The sequence below is a fragment of the Epinephelus lanceolatus genome, chromosome 2, assembly GCF_041903045.1.
Source record: "Epinephelus lanceolatus isolate andai-2023 chromosome 2, ASM4190304v1, whole genome shotgun sequence".
Lineage (NCBI taxonomy): Eukaryota > Metazoa > Chordata > Actinopteri > Perciformes > Serranidae > Epinephelus > Epinephelus lanceolatus.
The window spans coordinates 12,277,503-12,298,951 of NC_135735.1; the positions used below are offsets into that span (position 1 = coordinate 12,277,503).

A 21,449-nucleotide genomic window follows, 5' to 3' on the forward strand; every position below is an offset into this window, starting at 1 on the left:
TATAATATATATTATATAAAAAACACAATATATTCATGACACAATGGTCTCAGCAATAACAACAGCAACAATACAGCTACAACATTAAGATATAACCAGATTTCATAATGTCAGATCAAGTGTTTGAGTTCATGTGTGTTGGGTACATGACTAGGTGGATTTTAGCCGTGATTTCATCTTAAATTTAAAACCAACAAAGCTGTTGCACTGTCTCATCTCACTTGGTACTGTGCTCCAACAGTTTGTAGCTCTCAGTGGATCTGTGCTGTACTGCACAGTCGCCTCTGTTGGTCGTCCTCTATGTCCTCCCATTGTCTGAGCACGGTTGTATGAACTCTTTTAATGAAGGAGTGACCAGATCTTCACTTTGTACAATAGACTAGCATCAGCAAGACACACAGAGCTGTCAGAGGTCAGTAGATTCTGCCTTTGAATGATGTCACTATGTGTTGCTTTCAGCTTATTCATCTTAGTGTCAGTGGCCGTGTCACAAACCCAACAATATCTGAGTCAGAAATGTTCAAATTCTTCTCTTAGTACTCAATTAATATTAACACAAAACATTTAAGTTACATACATTTAATATATAACCTACCTGGCATTAAAGCTGATGCTAATTGGGAATAAAAGCAAAAGAACAATGTACTACTTCATTACTCACTTAGTAAACGTCACTTTGTCCTTCGGAGAGAAGAAAATGTTGCCAGGTTTATCCGTCATACTGACTGTGGTGCCTTGATTACTCGCAGGCTTCTTGGCTGCTGTTCTCGCTCTGGTTCCTCCATCCTTAGACTCCAGAGTGAGCTTGGGCGCCCAGCCCTCAGCAACGGGCCTGCTCTCCTTGCGTCTCTCTCTGGGAACAGAAGCAGGTGGAGGAGGCAGCTGAGGACGAGGGGCACTGCTCTGGAGGTCGACACCTGGAGGAGAGTGCACTGATGGGACAGTGGAGTCTGACTGTGTCCTGGCATGAGGAGGAGCGAGCCCCGCTGTCCTCTCGATCAGCAGGGAACTGGGTCTGACCGGCTTGCTGGAGGTTGCAGCTCCACCAGCGTCCGGTCCGCCCTGTCGGCTCTGCTGTATCCTGTGCAGAGCTTCTCCTCTTTGCTTCTCAAACATGTCTCTCTCATACTGAGCGAAGAAAAGGCGCTGGCGCTCCAACTCTTCTTTCTGTTTCCTGATCTGCTCCATCATCTCCTTTTCATTCTGCTGCTGCTGATTGCGCTGCCTCACCTCCTTCTCCTCGTTCAGTCGCACCAGCTTCTCTATGACGGCCTGGTCAGCCTGAGGGACAGAGGTAGGAACAGGGACGGGACCTTGAGGCACAGGTGCTGGCTCTACTTTCTCCCCTGTCTGGGCTGCAGAATCTCGAACCTCTACAGGGGGACGGACGATATCACTCAGCTCTTCGCTTAGCGGCGTTTCTTTCTGCATGCTGATGACCACCACCACAGGGCGGCGCGATGACTCCCGCCTGACAGGCTTGCCGACAGTGGTGGTGGCTGTAGAGACAGCTGCCTCTGTGTTTTGTTTGGGCTCTTCAGCAGGACGATGGGAGACGACTGCGCTGCCCTCGCTAGCAGGGACGTAAAAGGTAGGGAGGTAGTTCTCGATTTTGGGCGGATGTGTTGGAACAGAGGGGGGTGCCAGATCCGTTTTGGTTTGGCTCTGGCTGCCTGGGTGGGAGATATCATCAGAAACTGTCCTATGTGGTTCAGCTGGCTTCGGGCTTGTTGAAACGACCTCCACAGTGGGCTCAGGTACTGGAGTCACTGAGGGAGGGGAGCAGAGGTCCTCGCTGTCCGTCACCTCCTCTGTCGCCTTGGGAGGCTCGTCGTCTATACTGAGGAGCTCAAAGCTGCCTTTGGAGCTCTGGCTGTCGGGCGTGCCCTGAGGTGAACAAAGAGGTGGTGTCACAGGGGGCACCAGCTCCACAGACCAGCGTCGCTCCTCAGATGGGGACGAGGCTCCACCGCCGGTCGCTCGCACCTTGAGGAGCTCCAGACTGAACTTGGCCTGCTCCAGCTCTCTCATCCGCCGGCTCTCCCTCTTGGCCCGAGTGGTTTTCTGGCTGGGCTCATCTGCAGTTCTGGACCGCTCCCTCACCACCACAGTGGGACTCTGGATCGAGTCTGTTGCTTCAGTTTGCACTTTTGAGGGACTCTCTCTTGTCCGAGCATGTTCTCTTCCTTCTCCCTCCACTTTAACTGTGCCCTCGTGGCTGCTCAGGATTTGGAGGCTCCTTTCTCGCTGCCCATAGGAACGATCCTCCCACGTGCTGAGGTCCAACCCCATGATCCTCTCAGGCGCCTCCTCGTCTTCTGGTGAGAGACTCACCTGGCCATTCTGCAGCTGAAGCAGCTTCTCCTGTTGCTCCTCCTTCTCCCTCAGACTCTGCTCCTTCAGTTTTTTGAAGCTGTCGATCGAGAAGGAACAGTTACAACTTCATCTGACATCAAACTACCTCCTCCTCCATTTCAACCAGCTTAAGTTATTCATAACAAATTACAACTACTTCTCCAAACTTAGAGTCTGATATAAAATTCCTGCTCTCAGCTGCTCAGCTGATCGCAGAGCTGCTTTGGGTTGGATTGCTTGCGTAATGGCGAGCTTTTACCAGGCCAGGCCTATTAGCACACTGAACAATGACCAAATACACAGCGCACAGGAGCTGTGTGCAAAGATTAATCTGGCTTTCCATCAGCTTGAGCAAAAATAATGCAGTCACCTTCCCTTAGAAGCTATTTCCAGAGTCTGAGTCTTTATAAAATGCTAAAATGTTTGCTTTTTTAAAACTATACTTCAACTGTCTGGCAATAAAAACCAGAAGTGGTGCTACTGCTCATGATGAGGTGTTTTACAGTATGGTTTACCTCTGCCTGGCGAGGAAGCCTCTGCTAATTGCCTGCAGTTGTACCACAGCAGCATACAGCCGCAAGTAGGTCTGTCTGGCTTGGTGACAACGCCAGACCGTCTGAATGACCAGAGCTGCCGAGCAGCGCCGCTGCAGCCATAACCTCCACGCCCTCTGCAGCACCAGGGTAGCCTCCTTCCACAGCCTGAACTTCTGACGCTCCCTGAAACCTCGCCAGTGTGTCTGCAGACACAGAGCTGCCCCCTCCTGGACACTGGGGTCATAATCCTCCTCTTCCTCTTCTATGGACCGGAGCATACGCCACCATTTCTGTGAGAAGATGATGATAATAAAGTGTTATTGCCATGATGTTTTTTTTCCCCTTATAGTCACAACCTATGTCCATGTTCACTGAGTACAGCCACTCCATTAGAAGTGTAAGTGTCTCTACTCAAGAGGTAATCTCAATTTTCTTTTATGGGACAAATTAAATCCCAGTAAGAGTGGACATGTCTTTGTGTGACATATTGATTTGTACTGTCTTTGTGTTCACACAGATATCACATTAAACTTAAAGGTTAATGGTTTTCCAATAAAACAATGTACAGACTCATACAGAAGTAATCTCTCTCAAGTCATCACTTATGACCCAGTAGAAGTGTGTGGTGACGTATTTTTCTGCAGAGCGTCTGCCCTCTGCCTGTATTTTCTTATCTTCTTCTTCTTTTCTGTGTTCAGGACATTTAAGGATGTGTAACTCCACAACGCTCCGATGAGGTTGGAGCTTTTTAAAAAGGTGGTGACCAGGTGCCAGACCATAAGCAGCAGGTCTCCAAGAGACACAGCGCTAAAAGAATGCAAATATAGCGAGGTGAAATACCAAATGAGCATGAATCTGGGGTTGGCTTTTATTTTCACTGTCGCTGGTGAGCATGTTTACAAACAGTAACCGACAATCCTGCATAGTATACCTTTAAAAACATTTCCTAGTTTGGTACGTAAGTTAAAAAAAACAACGTAATAAATACCGACATTTTTCAATTGTATAGTAACATATATAGCAAACAGTTAGTCCCATATTCTCTCACTGTGATGCAGGGCTGTTCTGATGACTCTTTGACTTCTTCCCCTGCCGTACAGCAAGCTCTTATGTTTGATATAGTAAAAGCAAAAAGGGTTATTTTGCGAGAATGGAAATCTGCCTTCCCTCCTCGTGTTACAAAATCACTAAATTACTATTTTTTTTTTTGTCTTGAACATCTTGAGGAAATCCGTCATCTTAAAGAAATCTGGTACACTCTGTCTAACTCCCTCATCAAGTTTATTGAACACATCAAAAGGATGAGGAGTCAAGCTGACTAACCACACTGGACTGTACACTGTGCTTTGATCTGCCAGGACACTAGGTTACCGTTGGACCTTCCCTGACCACTCATGGTCTTCACCCCATGGATGCTATCTCTCTTTCCAACCTTCCTGTGGACACAGTATGAACTGGCGTAAAACAGTGTTGTTGTTTTTTCTCTAGTTGACAGTGTGTGTCCCTTAAATTATACTTTCTTATCATCATTATAATTTATTTATTTTTATCATTTAGTTTTTGTCGTCGTGTTTTTCTTTTTTTCTTACGTCCGTGTTTGTGTATTGTTCAAGTGTTAAAAACGGGAAAAAAACTATTAAAAAAATATTTTTGTCCTTTCATTTCAAATTTAGTAAAGATGCACGATATTAGATTTTTTGCCAATATGTCGATATGCAACAATTCATTTGACCAATAACTGATATCAATACATCCACTTTTTTTCTTCGCCTAAATTTAGTGATCATCAAGTCTCTTCTGTAGTGGAATTAACATCATATTATGCATGCATACTCTTATCGTGATGGTCCACCAGCAGATGGAGACATGAAATACAGTGTTTTTCAATGTATGTAATATTCATACATTGTGCAAGTTAAGAGAAAGCATGTTGGCCGATTCTGATTCATTTTAAAGCCAATATCGGGCGATACTGATGTCATCGTGCATGCCTAACATTTAGTTTTGCAGTGAGTTAGGACTGGGCAATATGTGGCAAACGAACACCACAGTATACTTACCTGTATCTTTCTGATACTGATTAGTATGACAATATCGCAAATGAAAGTCACATGAAAATCACATATATGATGACTAATGCAATGAACTGTTCATAGTTACAGTATGCATTATGTCATACAAACCTTTTCACCTCAGTAAAACAAAAACTTAGATCACTACATTATTTGTTAGTCTTTAAAATGAGCTTGCATTCAATAATTTGTACAGGAAGTCTTTGTAAAACTCTAACTCTAATCATTTTAGTTCCACTGAGTCAATAAGCAATATACTGAATTAACGCTCAGCCATACAAACAATTTTCAGGAGCATATTCCAAAACAACGAAGAAAGAAGGAAAATATATAAATGAAGCGGATGGAGATGAGAGCGTGAGAAGCACTGTGCTGTACCTGGATGCAGGTCGCTGCCTCTCTCATCCTGACAAACTGCTTCCTCTCCAGGTGGGCTCTGAACAGCCGCTGCAGCATGACGATGCGTCTGAGAACTTCAGCGTGGAGCACGGCCTGCAGCCGCTGACGCCCAGCCTCCCGCAGGAACACCTGAGGGGAGGGGCCATGATGGTCAGCACAGGGTAACACACACACATTGAATGAAGAATGGGGTTAATAAAGAGATGCACGCACACACTCTGCTCACACACAAACTTCAGAGATCTTTGGCTGGACACATGGACACAAGTATGTTAGGTATGATGGTCTAATTATATAGACAGCACCCTGAAGGCAGAGACCTCTCCATCATGACTCATTCATAACCACACCAAATATGGGGCAGTGTCTTCATTGTCTGGAGGTCGGATGCTTTCAGGTAATATCCCCAACACAATTATTTCCCTTTGTCTGTGACTCTTTATAAAAGTTTCTGTAACTCAACATTTTAATAAACCTACTGAGTCTGAGTCATTTTAAACCCCCACAGTATTTTCAGTGAATCACTTTTGGGTCTTAGACTGACATTTTCCACATTTCTAAATGCCTCATCATGCAGCAACAGATAGTATAACATACAGTAAAACACAAAATCACATACAGTACAGTATATTGAGCCTAAACACTTTTCACCTGTGCTTCCCATCTGAGATTGCCTCTGCTAACCTCAGACCAGACCCCGTGCTTTGGTCCTCCTCAGTGCGCCTCGTCTAAATCGTTGAGCTCACCATGCCCTGGGAGGATGCTGTGGAGGAGGCCTACGAGCGCAAGAGCCTTAAGTATGCCGAGCTGGCAGCTGACACTGAGCAACGTGGCTGGAAAGCAGAGGTTTGCCCAGTTGAAGTGGGCTGCAGAGGCTTCATAAGCAAGTCAACTACCAGGCTAAGCCCAACGTCAGGCCATCAAAGGCCTCTCTGGTGCAGCCAAACAGACAAGCCAGTAGCTACTGATTAAGAGGAGAGACACCACTTGGGCCTGAAATGCCACTAACAACAGCAGGGTTCAGGGGAGTAAAGGAAGAGGGGGGCGCACCTGGAATGCCAGGTGCTGCTAATGAGCCCTCTGGAGGTGTCGTGGGCCTATCATCGAAACACTAGTGAAGGAGGGCACCCACCTGATGACTCCAATGAAGCTTTTACCCTCCCTAAACCCCCACCCCCTCCCCCAGCATGGCTCCAACTATCATTCACAATCCCAAGTATGTGCAACAACAATCAACCACTTAAAGGATAACTCCGGTATTTTTCAACCTGGGCCCTATTTCCCCATGTGTATGTGTGCGTATGATTCATAGGTACAACTCGTTCTAAAATTGGTTCAGTATTGAGGGAGGCAGATGCAACCGGGAGCCGCGAAACGAGCTAAAACAGTAACGGGGGCAAATGCGTCCGTATAAGTTTGCAGATTAAAAGTGCTTTTTTTGGCCACTGACCGGTTCAGATCGCCAGTGCTATCTCTGTAAATAGCATACTAAGCGTTTCCCTTACGCCTGGGCTGTGTGACGTCATCTCGCGAGAGCTTTGCTTGTTGCCGGGAGAAAACAGAGGAGCCATGCTGAGCGCCGCTCAGAGTGGCACTGGTTGTCCCGGAGTACAGCTGAGAGTTTTACTGCATCAATTGAAAACTACAGTTCGTGTTTGTGCTTATCCGAATTGCAAGAACAGGATGTTGCGCAACACCTCGTACAGCTTTCATAGGCTGCCTTTGTCGGACGGCGAGATGCTGAAGTTGTGGCTAGTTGTGCTACAAATGGATGCTAACACTCCTGTCCAGACGCTGTGCCTTGCAGACCATCGGGTCTGCAGTGCTCACTTCTCCCAAGATGACTACTGCCAGCCGAAGAAGAGAAGACATCCAATCCCGAAACACCTCTTCCTCAAGAAAACGGCTGTCCCACGAGTAGAGAGAGCTACAGACACAGTGGAGCAAAGCTCTCGTGAGATGACGTCACACAGCCCAGAGGTAAGGGAAACGCTTAGTGTGCTATTTACAGAGATAGCACTGGCGATCTGAACCGGTCAGTGGCGAAAAAAAAGCACTTTTAATGCGCAAACTTATACGGGACGCATTTGCCCCCGTTACCGTTTTAGCTCGTTTCGCGGCTCCCGGTTGCATCTGCCTCCCTCAATACTGAACCAGTTTTAGAACGAGTTGTACCTATGAATCATACGCACACGTACACATGGGGAAATAGGGCCCAGGTTGAAAAATACAGAAGTTATCCTTTAAACTACGCAATGGTGTCTGTCACTAGATACGATCTCCCATATTCAAAGGCGTGGCCACGAGGCGTTGCTATAGCCTATGAGTCAGATGCACACCTCGCTCCTCCACAGCTCCAACCTCTTGTTCATAGATGGTTACTTCTGGCTCCAAAAATCCAAGATGGCGACAGCAGAAGTGCTGAATTCAGGGCTCCAAAATGTGAGTCCACAATACAATGAGTGAAGTCACAGCAACTTTGTTTGTTATTTTATACAGTCTATGTTGCTATACTCAGTTACCAAAGAGTATCGATGTGAGTTCTTTACAGTTACTATCCCCAGAAATAGAAATGGTGGAGGCTGAAGGAACCAAAGTAACTGTGGAGAACAAATAAGTCTGTCCTGTGTTGTTGGCAGTTAAGGAAAATTGAAAGCAACAATAATACCACTTGGAAAGTTGAAAAGTTAAAAATTATTACCCTTGATATTCCTCTTGAATTCCCACTAAAGTGGAAGTGGTATAAAGATTTTTTTTCCATACCACACATCTTATATTTTCAATCATCTTGTTCCAAAACTTATCAAAAGCTGAACCTTGAGTGTGTGAAATATTTGAAACCACACACTAGGTTTTTTTTATGGCTGCACCACTAGCTCATATTAAATATTAATTGGTTTATAAACACATTTTTAAAAATGTTTTTGTACAGTAGAGGGGGTTTACTCAGTCAGGGATAATGTGCTGTATGAAAAACAGATGTCACATCATGCTTTTTTACTGTATTTGTTTATCAGCTGATTCAAAGAACTGCAAAAAGGAAAGAGGAAAGGAGAGGGCAGGGTAAATACCATTGTCTTTCCCACTTGGTACCCCTCTGGTTCCAGGTCTAGCTGGTCCAGACTCTGCAGGATGCTCTCTCTGGTGGCAGTGGTGCCCTCTGGGAGCAGCACGCAGAAGTGATGGACAAAATCCTGTCAAGAGAACAAGGACAGGTGTTAATGAGAAATACATGTTACCCCGCAGCATCTGTTCTGGATTTTATGTTTGTGTTATGTGCGCACGATTTGTGTCCAGTAATGTGTCTAATATAATTTTTCTAACACTGGACTGAAGACAGGATTAACTGGTGGGGATGTACAACAGTGTGGCCCTGAATTTGAAATATAAATCTCGAACAGCAGCGGAAACCAAAGCAGCCTCCTGCAGCATCTCTAGAGCAGAGTAAAAATCTGTCAAGGCACATGTGGTTTCAGGTAAAAGTCCACGCTGTCCATATTTGCAGGGGTTCAAACATCATGGCATAAATATGCTGAACTCCCACTCTTCAAACTGAGGCCCATTGTCTGAATCCAATACACTCTGCACCCTCGGCTGCAGGGGGTGGATAGGGAAACAGATGCTGTGTTTATACAATTACAAGCATGGGGAGTGTTTCGGAGAGCCGAGGACAATGGAGAGGCTCTGTTCTGAGGAGTCGGGAAACAGCAGAGTCCTCCAAAGTGATGCCATGCCCAAGATATTTCTCATTAGTGCTGACCGCAGCACTAAATATGTTTGGGGCAAATTTCTGATAAATGAAAATGTCTGATGCTGAAATCATGCGAGTGAGCTCATCAAAAACAGTTTTATGAGCTTTGCACTCAGTTTAGATTTTATGGTCGGTCCACACAAATATATCGTGACATCTTTATATTAGCTTTTAAATGTTCGTGGGAACTACTTTCAAGTTGTGGAAGTAGATTCAAAGTAAAAAATACTGCAGAAAGTGGCCTCTGTAACTGATATATTGTTGTATTGTTAATACAGATGCAACGATATGTGAGGAGCATTTTACTGTTGCAGTTGTTCAAGATGGAACTAGTTTTAACTACTTTAAATACAGTTTGGTAGTTTAGTCCGATGGCTCCCAATGTAGGGAAGGGTGTAGCAAAGGGTCACAAGTTAAATCTGAATGGTTGTGAGATGATAAATTGGAGGGAAAAGAAAAAATTCTGTTACTAAAATTCATTTTTTCCACTTTTTTTTTTTTTAACTTTTATTTTTGGTTCTTAAGAAACATTGGATAATCTTACTTGTTTGGGTGTCAAACACATTCAAATAAAGCCATCTGAGAAGTTTAAAGGACAGGTTTCTCTTTGGTGTAACTGCTAACAACTCATGAGGTGTGTTTCCATCCACCTGTTTGTATGTGCATTTTCGATTTGCACGTGAAAAAAAACTTGAAATATCGCAACAACGTTTTTATGCTTGGGTAAAGGAAAAGTTACCGAATCAATAAAAGGTAAATGCGACAACAGACTCAGCAAAGACATGATGACGTACAGTTGTGTCATATCACTGCTTAGGCTCTCGTCGTCTTTTACAGCTTATGAAAGCATAGAGCTGTTACTAGAATTCTTTAAAGAGCGCATAGCTGTAATATTAGCTGTTCAAAAACTATATTTCTATTATCCAGTGTTGTCTCTGTTATTGTACATCCCATGTATTGCTTTGTTGAGGTTTGACTGGTGCTCTTTTAAATACGCCCTCTTGTTGCGCCCTCTTCTGAAGTGGCAAACCGGAGAATTAGCGCCACCCACTGCTTATCTATATGAACTAACTCAGTAGTAGATTAAAAAAAAAAGTACATAAATCCACACTGTCTTTTGTCGACTTTCAGAAAATTCCCTTTAAACTCCAGTGTGTAGGATTCAGGGGATATATTGACAGAAATGGAGTATGATATATTAAGTATGTTTTCTTCAGTGTATAATCACCAGACACTAAGAAACGTTTTGTTTTTGTTACCTTTAAATGAGCTTTTTATATCTATAAACAAAGCAGTTCCTTGTCCACGGCGTCCGCCTTGTTGCACTGCCATGTTTCTACAGTAGACAAACCAAACACTGGCTCTCGATAGGGCCATTCGCAATTTTGAGCCAGCCACTGTAGTTCTCCTACACGCTGGCACACAGGAGAAGTTTCAGTTGGTTGCAATCTGCAACCTCAGCTGCTAGATGCCACTAAATCCTTCACGCTAGAACTTTAATTCGCAGTACCTTTGGATGGAAACCCAACTACAGACATCTGAAACATGAGAAGGAGCCCAAACTAGACACTGTGTTTTGGTAAAGAGGTCACAAACCAAAGAGGTTAGGAGTCACGGGTTTAACTTTTAACAGTGCAATGTATTTTAAGATTAGCATGTTTTTTGAATGTAATATCTTAATCTGAAAAGAAATAAGTAATAACAGCTGTCAGATGAATATAGTAGAGGCAAGTGTTTTACTCTGAAATGTAGTGCAGTGGAAGCATCTCTGTTTTAGTAGCATGAAGTGGATAAACAGTAAAGTGCAGGTACCTCAAATTTGTACACAAGTGCAATATTTGGGCACATGTACTTAGTTACTTTCCACCACTGCAATTTTCTAGTCAATTTAAAGTTAGTGTCCACAGCGAGGTCTGTGTATTATCCTGAGTAACTGGGACACTGTTTCTGGAAAGAGTCAGGTCTGTTTAAATGACTGAAATGACTCATTTTCAATACTTTGAGTGCCATATTTAAATTCCATTACTTTGACTGTATTTGGGAGGCAGCAGGTATCTCTGAACCCCAGTAAATAGAACCTAAATGACCTGCGCTGCTCCAGTAGATACCACTATGGGTAGAAACATAAGCTGTGATTTGGTGAGGTGACTCCTTAACAAACTAAAGCACAGAGACTTAATCTTCGCCTAAAACCTCAACGTGACATGACTGGCACAAATGAACATTCAACACCACCAAATGGAAACTAATGTAAGAGAGAACTGGAGAGGGACTGAGCCACTCCCAAACCTTCTCTGTCCAAAAACTCACTTCCAATCTGCATTAAAACACGATCTGCTTTATTAGTCATACAGCGTTTCTCACAGGGTTGACATCATTCGTACAAGAGCCAGCGTGGTTAAGATGGCTGCCACCTCACGTCCCCCACAATTCCCTCCTGACACAACACACAATGAAGCTGCGGCTCAAACAGCTCCAGCGACATGTTTTCTGCAGATGAATTCATCACTGGCACAGAAACCGGTGGAAACCTGAGTGTCGTTTAAGTTTCGGGACGTTAGCAGTGAGATTGATAGTGCAGCAGCGGTCTGGCCTGCACACACCCGCACAGAGGGAACATGTTAATGTGATCTGCTGCTGCTGGACTCCTTTTACTATTTGGCTTATCGACTGTTTGCTTCATGGATAACATGATACTTGGAATTTCTACACAAAGAGTAGAGGATAAGTGGGTCTGTTTTAACTCTCAGGAAACTAACATCATTTAAAGGGGAACTCCACCAATTTTACACTTCAAGGTCAGTTTACTCGTCATATTCAGCCTGTAAAAACTGTTATATGATGTGTTCTGTGGCTCTGGATGAGCTCTGCCATGTTTAATAAAATAATGCTCTGATTGGGCTCAAACTCAACTTTATTTTTTTAACAGAAATCTGCCTTGGAAACAGGCGCTGTGGAGTGTAAAATGTGGGCATTTACTACATGTGGAGGGCTGAAAGATGCTTTTAGTTTAATCATGGGAAGTGGAGAATGCAGTGCTTTGGAAGCTTGTACAGAATTAAACAAAGTCCAGATATCTTTCCATCTGCTGCTGTGATTTTTGCACAGTTCTTTGTTTTCATCATTCTACATAATTCATTATGTCTGGACCACTACCACCAGTGGTGGAAAAAATGTATAAAAGTAGCAATACCGCAATTTTAAAATACCCCATTACAAGTTTAAGTCATTTTCTCAAAAAGCTTAAATCAATAAAAAAAAGTCTTTGGGGTTGCTGAAAGTTTCCTGAGCTGGTATGAGTTACCGGCTGCAAATGAGAGAATGCTTTTGTACTCATTTACTAAATGTGCAGGGGCAAATGAAAAGATGCTTTTAGTTTAATTATGGGAAGTGGAGACTGTGATATTTTTGGAGCTTGAACCAAATTAAACAAAGTCCAGATATCTTTCCATCTGCTGCTGTGATTTTTGCACATTACTTTGCTTTTACCATTTTACATAATTCATTATGTCTGGACTTGAAGTAGCAATACTGCAATATAAAAATACTCCATTACATGTTACGGTACTTTACTCAAAAATCTTACTGACCTGGAATAAAAGTACTCAGCAGCATAAAATGGAAGACCTCAAGTAAAGTGCAATTAATGTATCTCAAATGTATACTAAGGTCTAGTGTGTAGGGTTTAATGACAACTCATGGTGAGGGTTGCATCATTGCAACAAATGGAAACTTCTTCCGTGTGCCAAGCATGTAGGAGGACTACAGTGGCTGAAGCGAAAACACCATTGGCCCTATCAAGAGCCAGGGTTTGGTTTGTCTGTTCTGGGCAACTGTAGAAACAACATGGCGAGCTGCATGGGAAAAGGACCTGCTCTGTATGTAGATATAAACAGCTCATTCTAAGGAAATAAAAACACGATTCTTGTTTTCAGGTGATTATATACTAAAAAAGCAAAAGTATAGGTGACAATTAAGAAATTTATTTATTTATTGGATAGGGCAGGTTAAGTGTGAAGTGTGTGTGTGGGGGGGGAGGATGACATGCAGCAAGGGGCTATGGGCTGGAATTGAACCCGCAACCACTGCAGCAAGGACACTGCCTTTATACATGGAGTGCCTGCTCTACTCAGTGAGCTACTGGGCTACTGAGCTAACTATTTGAAACACTTCAGCATTCAAGTACTGTAGTGTGCAAGTTCAAATTCATGCACTTGCCCAGGAATACTATATGTGTAAGTGTTTTAAATAGTGATAACAGTTTGACTATTCTGCCCTACAAAGCCTAAGTGCAGTAACTACATTTTTGGTCAAAATTGAGTTGTAAGTAAAAAATGAACTCCTTGATATCTGTTTTATCTTGTGACAAAGTTTCAGAGTTCAGTTTTGCTTAGTTTTAGAGAAAAAATGATATAAAATTTGCAGTAACTACAAAATCTGTCTCAAAACCAAACTTTAAAGCCATTTTTCTCAGTTTTACCCTTTGCGTAGTTACTGCACTTAGGCTTTGTAGGGCAGTATTGTATTGTGTTGTATTTGAGACTTGGGTTATACCGCATGAGCTGTGTGAGTTTGTAAAGGGATGTTTTGATATACTTTTGCTGTCATTTCATTTGGACCCCATTGACTTCAATTCATCATAAATTTCCAGTGTTTGGATTCTTTTTTTTTTTTTTTTTTTTACCATGGAGGCATGCGAGAAAAACAAAGTTTTCTACACAAATACAACATAACACAGGCTGAGTAATTGATATACAAATGATCATTTTGTAGGTAAAGTCTTCCTTTAAAGTGCATCTGCAGGGTGCAGATGTGTGTGTGTTACCTTGAAGCTGTACTTGACGTTGTAGCCCGACTGGCGGATGCGCACAGTCTCCAGCATACCTGTGTAACGCAGCTGCCTCAGCACCAGGTTATCGTTAAAGCGTAAAGGCAGCTGAGAAAGAGAAGAAAAAGATAATGAAGGAGAGGAGGGGGATGAATGACAGAAGAGGGAAAAGTGAAAGGCGGCAGATGTTACAGAGGAGAAGCGGGGGGGATGATAAACAGATTTACTTAAGTTCAAACTTCAAAAGGAAATGAAAAATGCTTTGAAAACTAAACCAAAGCAGTCAGAGTGGCCGCAGTCTGGAGCGAGAGCACTGTACCTTCTCAGCATTGGAACGGATGCACTTGACAAAATAAGGCTCAGACTGACCCAGAGTCTCCATTAGCTTAGTGAGGGAGGCCTGAAACAGACACAACAACAACACAGAATATGAGGCGTATATAGAGGCACATTGCAGCTCAGTCAGCTGGGAATGACTGTCGGTCCATTTGTAAGTAAAACTCAAGATTAAAGTCACTGCCTGGGATCATAAATACAAGCAACATGTCCACGGAGAAAAAAGCAGCCATGTGTGCAGTATTTCCATGTGCAATTTTGTGTGTGTGTGTGTGTGTGTGTAAACAAACGCACATGTGTGTCAGCATGTGTGTGTGATAATTCAGTGGCAGGAGGTATTCAGTCTCCTCCTCCTCCTCCTCCATGGGAGATTAAAGCAATCAGCGCAGCACAGGATGTGGGAAGTGAAGTCATCCACACACTGGGGCCAGGGCTGCCTGCCAGAGGGGCCTCGGCACTCATCTCTACCTCCAGCAGCCAGAGCACTGAGTTCACGTTCAAAGACATCAGGACCAAAATAAAAAGTTTTTGGGGCTGGTGAAAGTTTCTCTGAGCTGGTGTGTGTTACCGGCTGCAAACAAGACACATTTCTGAACTGATTATTCAGAATGTTAACAGCAGCTGTCCGTCTCATTTATCTCCGTTTTGGGGAAGTTTTTTAAAAGAAAATACTTTGAAAGAGCAGAGCACCAGCAATTAAAAGTTTTCCTCTTTGCTTTCAGCAGTTTAAATCATAGGAATAAGCTCATTCTCGGGTCTCATCCAAGAGGCGACCTCCAAGGCTGAAAAATGAAGCCAATGTGGACGTGCCAAAAACTGCAGTTCCTTGAACGACCTTTTGAGGCTGGCTCCAGAAGCAAGTCAATCCCCACAGACTTCGATGTTAAAATGCCCATCTTTACAGCAGAAATTATCATGTTTACAGCCTGATACAAAACCAGTTTTGGTCTCTTTAGCTATTCTTTTTGTTCATGACAACTGTCTGATACATTTTTTATATAACTCATTCATTTAAATTTTTATCAACGCTTAAAGAGAGCGTGGCCATTTTGAGTGACAAACTCAAGGCTTTAAAATGGGAGTCCACAGACCAATGGGTGACATCACTGTGGCTTCACCTATTATTTTTATAAGAGCTCCCACACCTTCTTAAACATCAAATTCAAGAACTTTTCAAGGACTTTCCAGGCCAACTTTCCAAAAATTCAAGGACCTAACACAGCATAGTTTGAGATACAGATCATGGTTAATTACTGTTATAGCAATAAGAATTTTTACAGCGAGAACCATAGACGTATATAAAGATCGACGACTTAATAGCTCCCCAAAAGTGAAGCCGAAACATATAGATTGCCCCCTGGTGGCTGGCTGCAGTACAGGTCATAAACCTCGCCCACTCGATGTTAGTGGATGGGATATGGGCCAAAGTAAAAAACAAAGTACACATTAAAAACATTTTTCCCAGTCATTTTAGTTAGCTTTTATCACACTGCTGTATGCTCTAAGTGTTCATTTTCCTGATAAGTTTGGTTTTAATTAGTTATTTGATGCAATATAAAGGGCGTGTGATGTCATGACTGATGGCTGTATCTGCCAATCAGTGCGCTCGCCATTAGTGGCACTGCTTGCAATTGGTCGGACAAGTGTTTGGGTGAAGGCTCGAGACCGCAGAGATCGCTAGTGTGCAGACCCTGGCTCCAAATGACGTCACCAGCACAAGATGGCAGCCGCAGTTGCCGGGATATTATGGCTTCATTTTTGTACAGAGGGAGGAAGTGGAGACGCGTCGTCTATCTTTATACACAGTCTATGGTGAGCGCTGACAGGCTTTACAGAAGCTCACAGACAACTAAACAGAGAGCCTTGAGTTTTAAAACATTACATCAGAAGGTTGGAAACTGAAAACACGACTGAAACAGATCCACATTTGAAGAGGAGTTCTTGTACAAAATATATAAATTCGAGAACTTTCAAAGACCTGTATCTTTTTATGTCTATTTTAGAAAACTTTCAAGGCCTTAATTTTACTTTTTAAATTCACAAACTTTAAGGATTTCAAGGACCCGTGGGAACCCTGTTTTACACAGTCTATGGTCTCATCTCCTGCTTCTTAGTGAGGAGCCTTGTGTCAGAAACTTTCTCACCAAGTCTTTTTTTAAATGAGGCATTTATTCAGTTTTTGTGTCTTAAATTCCCAGACACTATGTCATACATTTAAGACCTTTGAGTGGGTGTGTGAACTACGTAATAGACTTCACACACTTTATGAAACAAATACAGGGATAAGACAGTGGACAGTGGAGGCTGTGGGGCAGGCGGAGGAATGGAGGGATATCTCCGCCCACAGCCAGCTGGAAAAAATGACACACCTTGTTTTTATCATATTCACAGCTGGAGGGAGATTCCTCGGTGCAGCTCAGGCTAATCGTGTTATTTTTACTCTGAGAGCACCGAATGGCAAATCATCGAGCTCTGCAGTGTGCTACTGACTGTGTGTGTGTGTGTGTGTGTGTGTGTGTGTGTGGGGCTGACCTGGAACTGTGCACTGATACTGGGTGGTTTCTTCTTCTTGTGGAGGTGAAGCAGTGACTTGGTGATGCGGTCGTGGAGCGTCAGGTTGCTGAGGTACTTCAGGGACTTGACGTTCAGTAAATGCTGCAGGTGTGAGGTCAGAGTCAGGTGATAATGGTGATAATGTAACACTACATTAAAATCTATGTCGTCTATTAAGATAAATTCAAGACATCCTGGACTGTACCTTTGGAAGAACTGGCTTCGATTTGTAGTTTTTGTTCCTCCTGTTCAGAAAAAAACAAAATCAGAAAGTTATTCCAGCAGTCGAGCAATAAAATCCCTCTTTTTCTTCTATAAATCAACAGGTGAGAGGAATATTTTTTTAAGTTAAAGGTCAACAAAGAACTGAATTAATTCCACAAATTCTTCCTGAGTGGGTCATACTCATGTCAGTAAAGTGGAACTTTATTCATCCCTGTGGGGAAATTCTCTGTTCACTTGCTCCCCTCCACAGGGAGATCAGAGGTCAGAGGTCAGCTACAGCAGCACCTCCAGAGCTGGTAGGAATGTCTGCTGACACTGAGTATGAACTCCTTCAGTTTTAAGGACGTCTCTGGGCCACACTGCTTACATAGTACTGTGTAATCTTGAAATAAGTGTTAAAGGGGAGTGTAGAGCATCATGGTGACTGTGGGTGTGTGTTGTTACTGACATGAGGATGTCGTGGGCTCTCTCGAGGAGTTTGCTGCTGGCAGAGTTGACAAAGATGCCGTCTTCCTCTGTGTTGGAGCTGCCGGATGACAAGCGTCTCAGACGACCCACGCGGCCGTTCCAGCCGAGGCCCGGAGAACTCCTTTGGACAAAACAAGCACAGAGAGTAATTATTGATAGTGATTCATTCATGAAAATACAAACTTTACACATAATGTTGCATATACCTTAGTCTAAGAACTTCTATTAGAGGACACTTTTGGGGCAAACTGAACTTTGTATTTATCTTGATAGCTATAATAATAGATCTAAAGATTATTGTTATTATATCAGAAAACTTCAATTAATAGCCCAGGCTATTATTTGCTTAAATCACTGAACTCAACAGGTCTATATTTGGGACAGGTGTCCACATGGGACTGGCCCTGCTCAGCAAAGATGGGAAATACAACCAAATTGTTTACTTAAACCAGTATGAATATTACTTGTATAAAAATTAGACTTCAGATAACATATCAGTTATGAATCATTCATTTGATCTAGCTCCGACAGACAGCGCATCATAGAGGGAGTGAGTTAAGGCACATGAGGGTTACGGCACCCGACATACCCACAGACCACCTTTTTATCCTGTTAAAACAATCCTCACAACTTCAAGGAAAAACCCTTTTGATTCTTTTAATCTGAGGAGCCTTATGGACTAAAGGAATATGAATAATTTACAGGGTAATTGAGGAATGGACAAATAATTTGAGGTAGCCGACAACCTGGTTTTATACATATGTAGAAGGACTAGGTGTTTAACTAGGCTTTTAAATGAAGTTTCATGGTAAATATTATTTTATAGTTTGGCTAAATATTTTTAGTAGAGAGCCTTGAAAGAATAAAAAAAAATCTGAATCAATTTCAGCAGTTATTCCTCCTCATTTAGTTTGTAAATTCAAAATCCATTCTTTATTATTATTATTATCATTTTAATAATTAAAAGGATTAAATGTTTTAACAGAAAGAGATGAAGAATAAACAAACAAAGAAGCAAAGAAATGCACGTACCAAAGCAAGTACTGAAACGATTTTGCCGACAATCTTGTAGAAGATACACATCATACACATTGATTGGATGTGTTTGCAAATAGTGAACACACAGTCAAGACAAAGTAGTGTCAACAAGCAATCAGGCCAGTCTTCAGGGCCATGTTAGAAAAACACAATACATGTTTACTTGTGATCGTTTTCATGTTTGTGTGTCAAGGTTGGAGCTGCATTCACATAAAATAAATACAGCAAATTAAAACAGTGAAAAATGAATTGGAGGTGACACAGGAATCACAAACCATGTCAGTCACAATCATACACTAAACTGTGTTCCCAGCTCTAATATTGCATCTTGATTTTTTGTAAAGTGGGATCATATCCAAAATTTGTTTCAATAAACCAGTGAGGTTTTAATCTTGTCTTGAGAGACTCATTTTAACACAGACTGTCTCTTTACTATTCCACATTGTTAACAGATATTTTTCACAGTAATTAGACAGTAATTATAAAAGATCTGTTTGGGGTTTGTTATAGTTTTTTTTTACTTCATCAGAAACATTAAATAAATGTCTGACAGTCTGGTTTTATCAGTGTGTTTAAGGTTGCAGACCTATTGTCAAACACCAGGCGCTCTGGGGCACGACACACTGCTCACACAGAGACAAGTGTAACCTATGAATAATCTTCACCAGCATCACACAGTGTTTTGTATTTTCTATCTGTACAGGGATATTATCTCCCAGAAGGAATGTCACCAGCGGGGGCAGTACGTTTCCATGTTTCCTCCCTTAGAGAGAGGAATTCATCTCATACATGATTCGACACAGTTTACTGAAGCCTCCGAGGGTTTAAACCTCAGGCCTCAAGGTGAAACCTCACCACCTGCCCAGAAGACAAACAAAAACACCAGCGGTCAGGTCACGGTTAAAACCATTAACCATTCTCAACTATTTCAGCCCAGAGGAGAGAACGAGAGGAGAGAGGCCAGCTGAGGTACCAACATCATTGTTCAGAGTCAGAGCACAGCTGTGGCAGGAGCAATCTATCATTAATTCAGCAGAGCACTGTGTGTTGTTTCCAGTGTTATAATTAATAGGCTAAAAGAATGGTGAGTTACAAGCTGCACACTATGACACACAGTGATGAGATGTGTTTGGTAACTCATACTGTGGTATTCGCAGGAGGTTGAATCATTGAATCACTGTGGGAGAGAGAACACGCTGGGAGACGAGCGTGTGGAGAGGAATTTAACGGCTAATGAAAATGAAAGTCAATACAAATACAGAGCACACACAGAGAAGACGGGGAGGTCGAGCTGTTTGGAGCAGCAGCTTTTTGGTGCAGGGACAGCAGTTTGAGTTGGAAGTGATTTTCCACTGTTGAAATACATAAATATGCTTTAAAAAAAGTGGCTCATGCCCGTTCCACTTCAGTGTTGGCATTAAATATAAACCACAGCCCTCTCTGTGCCCACTGTGTTCAGCTTCTTCTGTGCGTAAGAAGCACCAAATATTTTTTTCCCACATATGAAAGTGCCAAGAGTACATTTACTCTTGGCACTGTTCTCAGCCTTTAGAGATGGCAGTGCTGGTCGCTCCACCACTTTGGACCAGACTGGAATATCTCAACAAGTACTGGATGGATTCTCATCAAGTTATGTACGCACATTCAAGGTCCAAAGAGGATGAACTCTACTGACTTTGGGGATTCGTCTCACTTTTCATCTAGTGCCACCATAGGGTCAAAATTTGATTATATCTAATGCTTTTGTGAGCCAGTGTTAGCTTGCTAAACTAAGATGTTAACACCTGCACAGTGGTGGAAGAAGTGCTCAGTTTGTGTACTTACATAACTGTGGCAACACTACAGTGTTAAAATACTTTGTGAAGCTGGATTTATACTTGTGCATCAGCTCTTTTCACAGCCTACGCCGTAGCTTACACACATGGCCATTGTGTTTGTGTCACTCTGCAGTTACACCTCTGAAACACTAGTCTGCAACGGGGTTTCTGTGAGGTGCTATAAAGGTTAGTTGATTTGATACACACCCAAAACACAAATTAATAATGACTTAATAACAACAATTTTAATCACAAGTACACAAATCAGCTTCACTATAACTCGCAGCATTCACAGACAAACACTTGTCTTTATCTGGACACATTTTCCCCACAAATACAACATGGTAATGTTTTAGCAAAAGCCTATGACAATTTACATTGTATAAATTAGCCTAGCGGCTAGCTGGCTTTTTCTCTACTCATATGAAGCCAGGGACAACAGCATTGTGGGTGAGTAAAAAGGTGGGCTGTCAAACTAACACGTTCATTTCAATTAATTAATTACAGAAAAAATAACGGGTTGAAAGAAATAACGCTGATTAATCGTGTTCCGAGGTGCCCTTTGACCCGGTGTGTCACTGAAGGCCTCAGTGGTTTTGTCACATGATGGAGGTAGGCGGGACGGCGCTGCTCGGCCCCGTGATTGGAACATTTATATTTAAAAAAACACCCCGATTGTAGGTTGTACCTAAGTACTTGAGTAAATGTATCTAGTTACATTCCACCACTGCACCTGCATCACATTAACACAGAGAGTCAGCAGGCTCATTGTGAGCATTATTATACTGACGTTAGCCTTTAGTTTAAAGCACAACTGCACATGGCTGTCGTGTTGTTAAGCACACTGAAAGCTTCTGGAAACCAAAGTCGAATTCTCTGTGTGTCTTACTTGGCCAGTAAAACTGATTCTGATTTCAAAATAATAAATAACAAGCCCTTAAACTGTTGGCTTAATCTTGCCATTATTTTCTTTTTTGAGTTTATTTTCTTCAGCTTTTTTGCTTTTATTAGACAGGACAGATCCAGGGTGAGGGGGGCCACATGCAGCACAGGGCCAAGGACAAAGCCTTT

At 42.5% G+C, this 21,449-nt stretch overlaps 1 protein-coding gene across 14 annotated transcripts in view; it reads right to left on the minus strand.

Moving 5' to 3' along the window:
- Window positions 1-21,449, minus strand: part of myo9aa (myosin IXAa) — a 164,030-nt gene that overhangs the window by 17,136 nt on the left and 125,445 nt on the right. For all 14 annotated transcript variants that reach the window (XM_033627395.2, XM_078174079.1, XM_078174078.1 and 11 more), the window contains 9 exons: window positions 17,504-17,644; window positions 17,036-17,075; window positions 16,810-16,932; window positions 14,261-14,341; window positions 13,939-14,049; window positions 8,434-8,556; window positions 5,342-5,491; window positions 2,871-3,181; window positions 662-2,413 (listed from right to left, as the gene is read on the minus strand). In XM_033627395.2, coding sequence (XP_033483286.2) covers window positions 662-2,413; window positions 2,871-3,181; window positions 5,342-5,491; window positions 8,434-8,556; window positions 13,939-14,049; window positions 14,261-14,341; window positions 16,810-16,932; window positions 17,036-17,075; window positions 17,504-17,644 — 2,832 coding nt within the window. The remainder of the gene's footprint in view (window positions 1-661; window positions 2,414-2,870; window positions 3,182-5,341; window positions 5,492-8,433; window positions 8,557-13,938; window positions 14,050-14,260; window positions 14,342-16,809; window positions 16,933-17,035; window positions 17,076-17,503; window positions 17,645-21,449) is intronic.